Source organism: Diceros bicornis, chromosome 17 (genome assembly GCF_020826845.1).
Source record: "Diceros bicornis minor isolate mBicDic1 chromosome 17, mDicBic1.mat.cur, whole genome shotgun sequence".
Taxonomy (NCBI): Eukaryota; Metazoa; Chordata; class Mammalia; order Perissodactyla; family Rhinocerotidae; genus Diceros; species Diceros bicornis.
The window spans coordinates 15,557,227-15,570,251 of record NC_080756.1 but is presented as its reverse complement, the minus strand read 5'-3'; the positions used below and the strand labels follow the sequence as shown (position 1 = coordinate 15,570,251).

At 37.0% G+C, this 13,025-nt stretch overlaps 1 protein-coding gene across 1 annotated transcript; it reads left to right on the top strand.

Moving 5' to 3' along the window:
- The first annotated feature begins 5,300 nt into the window (after nucleotides 1–5,300).
- Nucleotides 5,301–12,455, top strand: LOC131416566 (olfactory receptor 9K2-like). The gene is made up of 2 exons (XM_058559235.1): nucleotides 5,301–5,321; nucleotides 11,499–12,455. Exon 2 carries the CDS (start codon nucleotides 11,511–11,513, stop codon nucleotides 12,453–12,455), a length of 945 nt encoding a protein of 314 aa, XP_058415218.1. The 5' UTR covers nucleotides 5,301–5,321; nucleotides 11,499–11,510.
- The last annotated feature ends 570 nt before the right edge of the window (nucleotides 12,456–13,025 follow it).

Below are 13,025 nucleotides of genomic sequence, written 5' to 3'. Positions count from 1 at the left end.
TTAGACTGTCCTCTTTCTTTTTAATTCTTTTTTCTTTTATCTGTTCAGCTTGGGTGATTTCCTCTAGTCTTTCGTCCAGCTCGCTGATCCATTCTTCTGTATTATGTACTCTGCTATTGAGTCTCTCTAGTGAATTTTTCATTTCCAGTATCATATTCTTCTTTTCTGATTGGTTCTGTTTTATATTTTCCAGTTCTCTGTTGAAGTTCTCACTGAGTTCATCCATTCTTCTTCCAAGATCAGTGAACATCCTCATGACTTTTTGTTCGTACTCTTTGTCAGGTAGATTGTTTATTTCTGTTTCATTTAGTTCTTTTCCTGAGGTTTTGTCCTGTTCCCTTACTTGGAACGTATTCCTTTGTCTCCTCATTTTGCCTCTTTCTCTGTGCTTATATCTATGTATTAGGTAGATAAACTACATCTCCCAATCTTGGAAAGGTGGCCTTCCATAAAAGATGCCTTATGAGGCCCAGCACTGTGCTTACCTCTTGTCACCAGTCCCAAATGTTCCAGGAGTGTCCCCTGTGTGGGCTTAATATGCCCTTCTGTTATGGCAGAGTTGTTCTTGCTGCAGGTGCCCGGGAAGGCTAGGCTGTCCCCCTGGCCAGCTGGTTGTAATGCTTAGCTGCTTGTGCCTGCTATGGACACTTCAGTCACTTTATTGTGCATAGGGAGCCCCAGCACAGTTGGCTGCGAAGTCTAATAGCACCATCCTGTTGCAGTTTTTCTGTTAAGTGAGGAGACTCCCACTGTGGCTGATTGCTAGGCTCAGGGGCTTACTACTGCTGTAGGCCTCCGGCCTGCCAGGCTATTGTCAGCTCTCTCAGGATTGCAGCTGAGTGAGGCTGGCCCCAGGCATGGGAGCATCCAATTTTTTCAAGCTTTGGAAGGTAGGGTCGATCCCCTCTGTGGCTGTTTGAGAAGCACAAGTCTGCTGTGGCTGACAAGCCCCACCACCCACAGGGCCACATACTCCGTCAATACAGTCCTGCCCCATGCGCATGCCCTGACCCACTGAAGAGACCCAGTCACTCCACTGCAGAGGCCCCACACATTCCACCAACACCTCACACACTCCACCCACTCTTAATGCTCACTCTGCCCCACAGAGGCAGACCCACTCACACAGCTGCAGAGGTTGCAGGCACTCAGCCTACGCAGGCCCACAAGTTGCCTGAGGGCTTGCTGTTGGGTGGGGCCAGTCCCTAGGATAGGCTGCCTGCCCTGGCTGAGCTGGATTAAATGGGTGCTCTAGTGGGTGGGGCAGACCCTAGATAACAGGCCAGGGGAAGAACTCCAATGATTTCTGCCAGTGTCTACGTCAGCTTGCCTGTACTAGGTCACAATAATGGCTGCCACCAATGTCTCAGTCCCTGGAGAGGTCTCACCTCTCACTGAGATGCACCCAGAGCCTATCAGGTGAGTCTCTTTTCACCAAAGGACTGTCCACCTTTCTTTCTGGTGATTTTAGGTTGCTTTCTGAAATCGGTGAATTTGTCTTTGGGCCCTTTAAGAGAAGGCTTTTTTTCCCTTATGTCCTATAACTTTTCTGGGGGTATTCCTGGTTGGTGTTAGTGGCCAGCAAAGCCAGATATTATGACACTCATCTAGGTTGTGCTGAGTCCAAAAGCTGCTCATAGTGGTAATGCTTCCCCAGTCAGATCCCCTGCTCCTCCAGGGAAGGCTTCACACCTTAGGATTGCTCCCAGACAGCTGTGAAGTGCCGTGGCTCATGAAGGTGGAGTTTTTCTCTCCAGAAAGGAATTTTTGCCTCTTCCACCTCATTCAGCACTGTCCCTTGTTGTAGGGGTTCTTTTTAACCAGTTTTCAGTTCTCTCTCAGGGCTAATTGCTCCAAGAATAGTTGTAAATTTGTTGTGTCTGTGGGAGGAGGTGAGTTCAGAGTCTGCCTACACCACCACCATCTTGACACTCTTATCCTGATTTTGAAAGCCCACTTACTACATAAAAGTACTCATGACTAGAGATTTCTAAGCTAATAATCAAATTCATCTTTCTTTCTGGCTGGGCTTTAAGAAGATCTTAACATATAGATATCTATAGGTCTTTTTTTTTTTAAACTAAAAAGAATTTGGTTGTGGCCCAGCCAGTAGGGAAGAGAAAGGCTACAGGCTTGCTCTGATGAGCCTAGAAAACAGAGCCCTCAAAAGGCGGCCTGACTTGTCTAGAACTCCATGTCAATCAGCTGAGAACTGCCTATCACACTCCTTTTAAAATTTTTGCTTTCAATTTTTTTAAAGGAAAACAAAGTAGCACTTTGAGTAGGCTTGAGCCTTAAAATGTGTGTGTGTGTGTATTTTGGGTCTTATATAGATTCCTCCAATTTAATGCTACTCTCACTAATTAGGAGTAGAGTATACCCCGTTGGCAACTTTACTGATTGATTCCAATTTTGACTTTGTTAGCACTTCAATTATTTCTAGCAGTCTCACTTTTGTTAGATTTCATGCTCAAATCATTCTTTCCCATTTTTCTTTCCAGTCATAAGTTCTGAATAAAATAAGAAGTATTAAACAGCAAGTAACTAAAGGATCACTGAAAGTAGCTTAAACCTTAAGAGGTCTATTATTTCACCTAACAAGGTTGCTGGAGATACCTTGATTCCACGGTGGGTTCAGTGGCACAAGGACCTCATCCAGGACACTGGTTCCTCTCTACCTTCTGCTCTGCCATCCTCAACAGGTAAGCAATACCATTTATGGTCACATGATGGCTGCAATAACTCCAGGTATCAATTCATCACTTTGTCTAAAGGAAGAAGTTGTTAATCCTGTATCTTGTAGGCCTTTACAAAACAAGCTCTTTATTATAAAAATTTCCAAATATATAGACAATAGTAAAATAGACATAAAATTAGTAAAATCCACATCTATATACTCACCACTTTAATTTAATTGTTAATATTTGCCATATTTTATCATATAGACTGATTCATTTTAATGAGAAGCAGAACTATAATAATACTTCATTCCTAAATACTTCAACACACATCTCCCACAATTAAGAATGTTCTCTTTACATAACCAATACATTATACAACTAAACAGATTACTAATAATTCATTGTGTCACTTAATATTCTGCTTATAATAAAAAATCCATGATTTCCCAAAATACCTATTTTTTGACTGGCTTGTTAGAAAGAAGAGTCAATCAAGGAACACTCATTGCATTTGGTTGTATGTCAGTTTTTTAAAAATCTAGGACAGTTGAATCTCTTCATGATATTGATTTGTGGTAGAGGCCAGGCTTATTTTTTGATTTGTCTGGATTTGTCTAATTGTTTCATTGAGGTGATAGTTAACTTTTTCCTTTACTGTTTGTATTTTTTGCAAACTGGAAATTAGATCTAAAGGCTCAATGCAATTTAAACCTTTTTGGCAAGAGTACTTCAGAGATATATTCTTGTTACATTACATTAGACATATATCATTTTAGGTTGTACCCGACTAGTGAGGCAAAATTTTACCATTAGATTAAGGTGATATCAGCCGATCTTGCCATTGTGAAATTATATACAGTTTTTTCCCTATTTACAACAGCAAATAATTTGTGTGATTCTTTGACACAATGTGAATACCTAGTTCTCCTTCATTCTTTTACCTAATGGCTTTAGCATCCATTGATGATTCTTGTTGAGTAAATTATTTCTTTAGTGTCCTCTATATTTATTAACTGGCATTTTTTGGTGGGACAGTTTGGTTTTCCTGGAATAGAGTTCCTATCAGAAAGATAGGATAAATGTTTAATGATTTTTCCTTTAATTGTTAATTTTCAGATTAATAATCAATATAACACATGTCCCTCTATAAAACAGAAAAGTTTTCCCAGCAATAGTGTAAATTCCCTTCTTATGTCTTGTCGAACAGAGTTGTATCATGTGTTCAGACAAAAACTAATCACTGGCAAGTGAAATTAAATTATAACAATTGGTTTAAAATAGTGAAATTTTACCCACTCCTCTTCTGAGAGGCTGGAGGTGCTGTGGAAGGGCCCATAAAATACATGACTATCTGTCCAATAACTGAAAAAAGAAATGAAGAAGGATAATAATAGCTGGCAAGTAAGCAGCCAAGAGTGGTGTGCCAAATAGTTTTGGCAGAACTAGGTGGGTTGACCATTTTAATTTTAATTAATTCCCAGGCTCATCATTTATGAACTCATAAATTAAAAAATAAAAACTTCCTTCTTCTTATTTTGATTAAGTAGTCATGATGTTCCTTAACATTCACATCTCCCTTCTGAATTCTGTTTACTCTCTGCATCTGATGACATATGTATTTTTGAGGTCTAAGTGATAGAATCAGTGATAGTATAATGAAATCCTTATGAGGCTGTAATTGGGCATAAGAGGATAATTTACCAAGAGATATTTTCTAGGGATCATTGTTAAGGACAAAGAAAGACAATTTTGGCTTAGTAATTGCCAAATGGCAATCTACTGGAATCCAGTATTGAGTCCTACAACACAGAATATTTCATAGCCTTTCTTTGCTCACTACTCTTCAGTCTGGGGATTAGATGGAAGAATTTTCCTCCTCCTTCTTATCTTCACTTTTGTGGAACCTGTTTCTATTCATACCTAAATTAGATGTTTAAAAATGCTGAAATGTTGAGGTGTTTGGTTATGCCTTTCCCCTCGCCCCCTTTCTTTTGGTTCAAAGATCTTTTAATGCTAACATATTAAAAAAAGACCATTTCCAATGTCTGATGTGAACAATACATTGACAGACTAAAATGCCCTGTATATCTCATGGTTGAATAACTGGTTCTTTCTACTTAGTCACCGGTTTTATATTAAAAATTAATATAAAATAACAACATTGATAGTGACAAAAATCACCAACCCTGGACATGTTTACATAGCAACAAGACAAAAAGATTAAAAAAAATTACTCCAAAATTAATTAATTTAAATTTTATTCAAAAATAATTGCTAATCTCAAACAACTTGAGTGTAATAAATCCCAGTGGGAAGACCTTTGGCTTGCTAGGGCTACCTTCATTGTGAATGCAGTGTGTATTACTTTTATTAAATTTAGCAATGCTCTGATTTGTGGGCCATAATATTATATAATTCTTTTTCTTAGTAATGAGTTCTTCAGCTAAGATTTATTTAGGATCCACTCAATATATATAATAATCTCCAATTGAAAAAATGAAAAGAATATTTTTTTGGTATTTAAAAATCCATTAGCTTCAGCTTCCAGTTGAGATAAACAACAAGAACCTCTCACCTGAAACAACCAAACACCCAGACAAAATCTTCAAAACAATACTTTTTAATGCAGGAGGCAACAAAGTGGTCCCTGAGACAAACCAGGGGAGCTTTATAAGATTTCCCCAGCTCACTAGCTTGAGAGAGCTTTAGCCTATGGTCAGGGAGAAGGAACACAGGCAGAGCCTGGTGGATTCACCAAGTTAAAGAGCTAGAGCTGAGAGTTCAGATAAACCAAGGCAAGGTTTTCAGGATAGAGTACTGGAGAGATGGGAAAAGCACAGAGGAAGATTCCTCAGATACCTGCAGAGGGTTTCCCTCAAGTAATCAGCAAAATATTGATTAGTGCATGCATTGGACAAGAAAATATCCAAAACGATTCATAGAAACAGTATCCAATCTTAAATAGTGCTGGGCATTGTGCCTGTTCTCAACAGAACTCACAGTTAACAGGGCATTGAGTAGAATACTCAAGTCTTGGTTCAGTAGTGGAGAATAATTAGCCCTTGACTGAGCACTGTTCTGGACCCACCTGTGAAATTGCAAGAGCAAGACCCAACCTAAATACATTTTAGATAAAAGCTCAAGAATATTTATAGGAATACAAAAATATTTGGCTTATAGTAACAGCCTCTAGTAAGAAATTATGAGATATACTAAGGAGCAGGAAAATATGACCTACAATGAGAAAAGTTAATTGATGAAAGATTATCCAGAACTAAGATAGATGTTGGAATTAGCAGACAAGGACAATGCAATCATAATTGAGTTCCATATGTTCTAAAAGTTGTGGAGGAAAATGGAAGGTTTTTAAAAGACCCAAATTAAACTTCTAAAGGTTGAAACTACAATGTCTGTGATGAAAAATACACTGGATGAGATTAACAGCATATTATACATGTTAGATGAAAAGGTTAGTGAACTTGAAAATATAGCAATAAAAGCTATACAACATAAAATAAAAGGGAAAATAATTTTAAAAATGAAAAGAGCATCAGTAATATGTAGTTCAACTTTAAGTGCTCTAAGATGTGTATAATTTGAGTCCTTGAAGGAGTAGGGGGCAATAAAAATATTTAAGAAATAAAGATTGATAATTGTACAAATTTGATGAAAACTAGAAACTCACACATCTAATATTCCCAACAAGCTCCAACCATAAGAAACATGAAGAAACACATGCTGAAACTCATCATGATCATATTGTTCATCACCAATGATAAAGAGAAAATCTTAAAAGCAGGAAGAAAAAAACCCCACATTACATACAGAGGAACTAAGACAAGGATGACAGTGGATTTTTTATAGGAAACAATGCAAGTAAGAATACAGCAGAGAAAAGTCCTTAAAGCACCAAAAGGAAAAACTGTCAACCTAGAATTCTATATCCAGTGAAAATATCTTTCAGAAACAAAGGTGAAATAAAGACATTTTCAAACATGCAACCTCTGAAAGACTTCATCACTGGAAGATCCATACTATAAGAAATGTTAAAGGAAATCCTTTTGACAAAAGGAAAATGATACCAGATAGAAATATGGATCTACACAAAAGAATAAAAAACCCACTGGAAATAGTAATTACATGGGTAAATACATATGAATTTTCTTATTATTTAAATATCTTTTAAAAGTAATTGACTGTTTAAACATAAAGATTACAATGTATGGCTGAATTTATAACATGTATAAGAAAAATATATGACAAAATTAGCATAAAGACTGAGAAGAGAGAAATAAAATTAAATTATATGAAGTTGTTCTAATATACATGGATTGGTATAGTATTACTTGAATATAGACTAGGGTTAATTTATAATGTATACTATAAATCTTAAGCAATCACTAACTTAACAAAACAAAAAAGTTATAGCTAATAAGTAAACAAACGAGAAAAATTAAATAATAAAAATACTCAATCCATAACAAAGCAGAAAAAATATGGAAGAAAGGACAGATGGGGCAAGTAGAAAACAAATAGTAAGCTGATAGACTTCCTAAATACTCACATGAAAACACAGAATATCTGAGAGCAAAACCAAATCTCATAGACAATATTACAACAAATTTAGATGACAAAGTATGACCAGGAATCTCCAGGTATAAGCAGGTGGGAACAAACCACCAACAGCCTCAAGAACTGAATACTATTGGCCTTTGTGCAGGAGAAAGCAAATGAAGAAATGGGATTTCTAATAGATATGTGAATAGAAAAACTCAAAACAGCCAATAGATATTCACTGCAGAGTGTGGCAGACCAATCTGAGAACAGTAGCTTAAACTGGGAGAAATTTTACTCCTTTTAATAGGGAGTGTATGCAAGGGAGCTATGGTAAGGCCTAACGGGGTTGTGGCAGTCTAGCCCATATCAACTTTTAAAACAGACCAACTGGGCTCCATTTCAGGGCATGGCCGTACATTGAAAGGAAATGATCCCAATTCTTCACCCTTTGTCCATGCTCCGTGCTATGTAATTGTGATGTGCTCTCCCACTCAGGGAAGGCTGCTCTGCCCCATTCCTTGATTCAACCATATCACTCACTTTGGCCAATGGGATATTAACTTGAAAAGAGCTGATGCATTTCTGCTTTCACTTTTCCCTCAACCGTCACTATAAGAACATGCCCAGAGTTGCCTGCTGGAAGAGAGGACACATGCAAGGAAGAGACAAGCTGCCTCAGTCATCCCAAGTGGGCCAGCCACAACCAGCCAACAATCGAGACTGCACAGCCAAGGGCAGCGGAGTTGTCTAGTTGATGACTCCCGTGGCGTGACGTTATATGACATTAAGGTTTTGTGGTTGCTCTCTATACCTTATTTTTTTCAATAGCTAGATGATAGGTATGCTAAAGAAAATTTTATCTGAGCATTTTATTTTGTGCATTATAAGTCTTTAAATGAAATTCGGTATATGGTATACTAAAAATGGCTACATGTTTATTTCCTTTACACTCAGCATTTCTTTCATTACTTTTTATATTTCAGTGAACAGGCACATTCTGATATCTGGACCCTCAAACTTGTGGTCTAGCTAAAACCACAGTTTTCTTCCACCAGGCCTTGAGATAATAATTGTCACTTTGATTCAAATAGACTAGCTTATTAGTAGACTCTTGCTTATTAATTTTAATTATGAATACGCTGATAACGTGGTTTGTAAAATATTTTATGGTATAATATGTAAAATAGAAATCATCCAGCAGAGATTAAGATCCTACAAGAGAATAGGGACAAAGACCCTAGAGAGCATAAGACTATGAACTGTCATGTAGAAGCATCAATAGATAAATTCAGTGTAACTGTAGAAGGCAGAGATTATATCAAGGAATGGAAATTCTGTAAAATATATTATTTCAATCATAAAATAAGTTTTTGTAACAAGAAGTCATGTCCAAAAAGACCCAGAGATGGTACAAGGTGAGTCCTAAGAGTAGATATTCCTTCTTTTTGTTTCTTCCTTTGTGACCCTCATGGGATGGACCTGGAGCTTGCCATTGTTATCACCCCATGATTGACTTATTCTTACCTCTCTCCGAGGGCCACTTTTCCACCCAATCTGTGCTGTAGTTACCTGAAATTGTTGCAGTAGTGCTAACTAAGGGCACCAGGATTCCTCCTGCTGCATTTCCCCAGGTCATCAGGGACTACTACTCCTCACTGCTGATTTTATCTTTGCTCTACTTAATTTCCATTTTGCTCTCATTGTTCTCATTCTAAGGTCTGTAAGATATGCCCCAATGCAGGAGAGGCACGCTCATGCAGTCTCACTCTACAGGTTCAGTTGCCTTTTCTTTTTAGTTTCTATAAAGAAATGTTCATAGGGTTGGACGAGGCCTCGCTAGATCACCTCCTTCATTCTCTTGTCTCTAGAAAGGGGTGCATAATTACAGGGGATTTTCAGGCAAAAACACTACCATGGAAATGAACAATACACTCTTAATTGAAGAATGGGATATTATTAATCTATGAGCAGAGCCTAAAAGTGAGAATAAAATCACGTATTTTAAATCAAGATTTTTATATCTTGTGCAAAATTTTAATTTAAAAAATATGCTTAATTTTGACGTTGTCTTTAATTTTCCTTTATATAATTTTACAACGGTTTTTGGCATTTCTAGAATTAAACACAACAACTTTTGTATCCTTGCATCTACCATTAGAAAATTGCTTAAGAGAAGTAAAGAAAGAAATATTCAGGTAAGAGATAAGTCAGCCAAATAGTCATCCAAGAGTATTTTGGCGTGTCTTAATGCATAACAATTACTTTATGATTGGTAAAATTTACTCATTACAAATTATTTTAAAAAACAGTTAGTATGCACCTTAAAAATATCATATCCCTTTTCCTGAAGGGCAAATCATGACATACGGGTTGTTTCATAATAAACTGAAGGTAGGCAAAGAAGAAAATGCAATGCATTTGTCCTTTGGGAAGAAACTCCTTTGTAATGTTGGTGTATTCCCTCATTCTGACTGTCGTAAAGTAGGTGGCACGTAGTGTTCAAAGACAGAATGATGGGATGAATACAAATTATTCTTGAAAAAAATAATAGTAATCTCAAAATAGTTATTTCCTGGTTACTGCATACTGGATGATATAGTTTCAGACAACAGGATGTAATTTGGTTAGTAAAACTGGAAACTACAAATAAAACAAAATTTTCTGCTAGAATATTGTCAGAGATCCCGTCACATGAGGTGGACTTGGTAGCTTTGAAAAGGCCTTCTTAGTTTCTCTAAAAATCTCCAATCTCTTTCCTGTTCCAGGACCCACTTATATCTGATGTCTGGTGCCTGAAATTCCACTGTTAAATTTTCATTCCTTTAGCTCTAGTTTTACAACAAGATTTAAGTGCAAATATCCTGATAAAACTTAACATGGGCACCTACTGCTTTTCTCTAAAATAAATTTAATTAAGTGAATTTCAATTTGTAATGGGAGCAGAGGGGGTAAAGAAGAGGTCTAAGAATCATATTACTGAGCTGTTAGCAGTGTTTTCCTTTTGTGAACTAAGTTGCTAACTTTTTAAGAAAAGTTAGTTTTGGGTGGGGAGGAGAAAGATCAAGTGATGAGAGGACGAAGAGAGCAACAGTAGCTGGAGGATTTGGGGAGAGGTTAAAGAAGACAGAGTGGTCATATGCATGAAGGAGGATGAGAGCCAGAGATTAAAATATGATGATTTTACCATACGGGCCAAACAAAAATGAGTACTTTTCAGACCATTTGCTGCTTTTGATAAGCTATACAATATCTCCACTCTGTTGGGTGGGTTTAAATAATGGTTGCTTGTAAAGTCTGAATAAAGAGAGAAAGAGCTACGTCACATTATTGGAGAAAACAGAAAGTTTCCAGGTTATAGGACAAACAAATCAGACAAATTAACTGTGTGACAGATTCAAAGTAATAATTTTGAAAATTTTAATACATTTATGGTTATCTCTCTAAATGTAGACATCATAAAATTAGTTTTCAAAACTGATTTTTCTTTCTTAATCAAAATTTTAGCCATCACATTGTTTTGAAGTTTCCTTTTTTTTTTTTTCACTTGCACAGATGTTTAAGATCAATTGGCTTCCTGACAGATTTGTATAGAGATTTGTAGGATCCGGATTTTTCCTCCTGGTAGCATGTCTGAGCTTTGTTCACTTCAAGAAACTGAAGATGCATTCATTTTTCAAAGTTTGTAATTTATAATACCCAACTAAGTCTCTTGGTAACCTATTCCAAACTCTCACAAACTGTTTAGTTATTGACCAGTATTAATGTCTAATGTCTATTCATGGAGTTTTAAATCACTCTTTAATTTGATCCTTCTATTGTAAAAGAGAAGCGTTTTTGAGGGTAAAATGAACTTGAAAGTACAAATTAAATATGAGAACAGATAATTATACATCTCTCAAAACCTTCTGATATATTAAACTTACCACGTTAATCAAGTGATGAGCTAAACAAGTATAAAGAATTAATGCTTTAAGCATGGAAGTCATATGTGTTATAATGGGAAGAGCACTGGATTTGGAGAATCACATTAGAAAACTGTGAGTTAGATAATTTACATGTGTGTGCTGGTGGGCAATTACAAATCTACCTCAGATTCAGTTCCTATAAAAAGGTGCAGCAAATCACACCTAACACAATTGGATGGCAAAAATGAGATGATAACTAAATTTCAGTGTCTACTACAAGAGAAAAACAAGACATTTTATGATAGGAGGACATAGGGAGCAAGTTCAATTTTTAACCTTATCTCGTATCTCTTAGCAGGTTCTTGCCATGGGTGACAAGGGAGCTGGCAACCACTCAGATGTAACTGACTTCATTCTTGTAGGCTTCAGGGTCCGTCCAGAGTTCCACAGTCTCCTCTTCCTCCTATTCCTGCTGGTCTATGGCATGGTCCTTTTGGGGAACATTAGTATGATGGCAATCATTGTGACTGATTCTCAGCTGAACACACCAATGTATTTCTTTCTAGGCAATCTGTCCTTCATTGACCTCTCCTACTCTACTGTTATTGCACCCAAAGCCATGGTCAACTTCCTGTCTGAGAAAAAGACTGTCTCCTTTGCAGGGTGTGCCGCCCAGTTCTTCCTTTTTGCCCTCTTCATTGTAACAGAGGGATTTGTCTTGGCAGCCATGGCCTATGACCGCTTCATCGCCATCTGCAATCCTCTTCTTTATAGTGTCCACATGTCAAGACGCCTTTGCACTCAGCTGGTTGCTGGTTCTTATTTCTGTGGCTGGGTGAGTTCCATCCTCCAAGTCAGTGTAACATTCTCAGTATCTTTCTGCGCATCTCGAGTCATTGATCACTTCTACTGTGATTCTTACCAAATTGAGAAGATTTCCTGTTCTAATCTCTTTGTCAATAAGATGGTATCTTTTAGTTTGGCTGCCTTCATTATTTTGCCCACAATAGTTATTATTGTAATATCTTACATGTATATTGTGACCACAGTCTTGAAGATCCCCTCCAGTGAAGGGAGGAAGAAAGCCTTCTCCACTTGCAGCTCTCATCTGGGGGTTGTAAGTTTGCTGTATGGGACTGTCTTCTTTGTGTATCTCATACGTCCAAGCAATGCTGAACTTCATAAAGTGGCTTCAGTATTTTATATATTGGTCACACCCATGTTAAATCCTCTGATCTACTCTCTTAGAAACAAGGATGTCAAACTAGCTTTGAGAAAAGTCCTATGGAAGAGAAAAGCTTTATCCTCGTGATTTTCTCATTAATGGGCCCACTGATTATTTTATCCCGATTTGCCTTTAATATGGTGTCAAGCTTGAGTCACTTAAGGATCCTTTAAGCTGACCATCCAACAGATGAATTATTTTCATTGAAGGAGTAGTATCAATCCATCATTTGCTCTTCTCTAAGAGCAGTGTTATATCTTGGGCATCAGTAAAATTTGTAGCCATTCTATATACAGAAATATACTCCTCACTCTCTAGGTACAATTTTGTGATGGTGGGGGAAAGGAGTATTTAATCTAATTTAATTTTTTCGTCTGGGCCTATTGAGATGGTAGGTAGAAAAATTGCTTTGGTAGGATGTTAAGCTCAGAATGTGTAATCTCTTACGTTTAGAAGAAGTGTCAACCCAAGGCAGGATGATTTCTGAATTGTAATATTTAGTTCTTTTATAAAATCTATTCACAGTGACTTGAATCTGGGCCCATAATTCTTGAATAAAATCATGGTATAAGAATTTTTTTTGTGTGTGCCATCATGAGTTTATACAACAACTCAATAAATCATTGGTGTTTATCTGTATCTTATTGTTATTTATTT

Coding starts and splice junctions, on each gene's coding strand:
- LOC131416566 (XM_058559235.1), top strand. CDS start 11,511: ATGGGTGACAAGGGAGCTGGCAACCACTCAGATGTAACTGACTTCATT.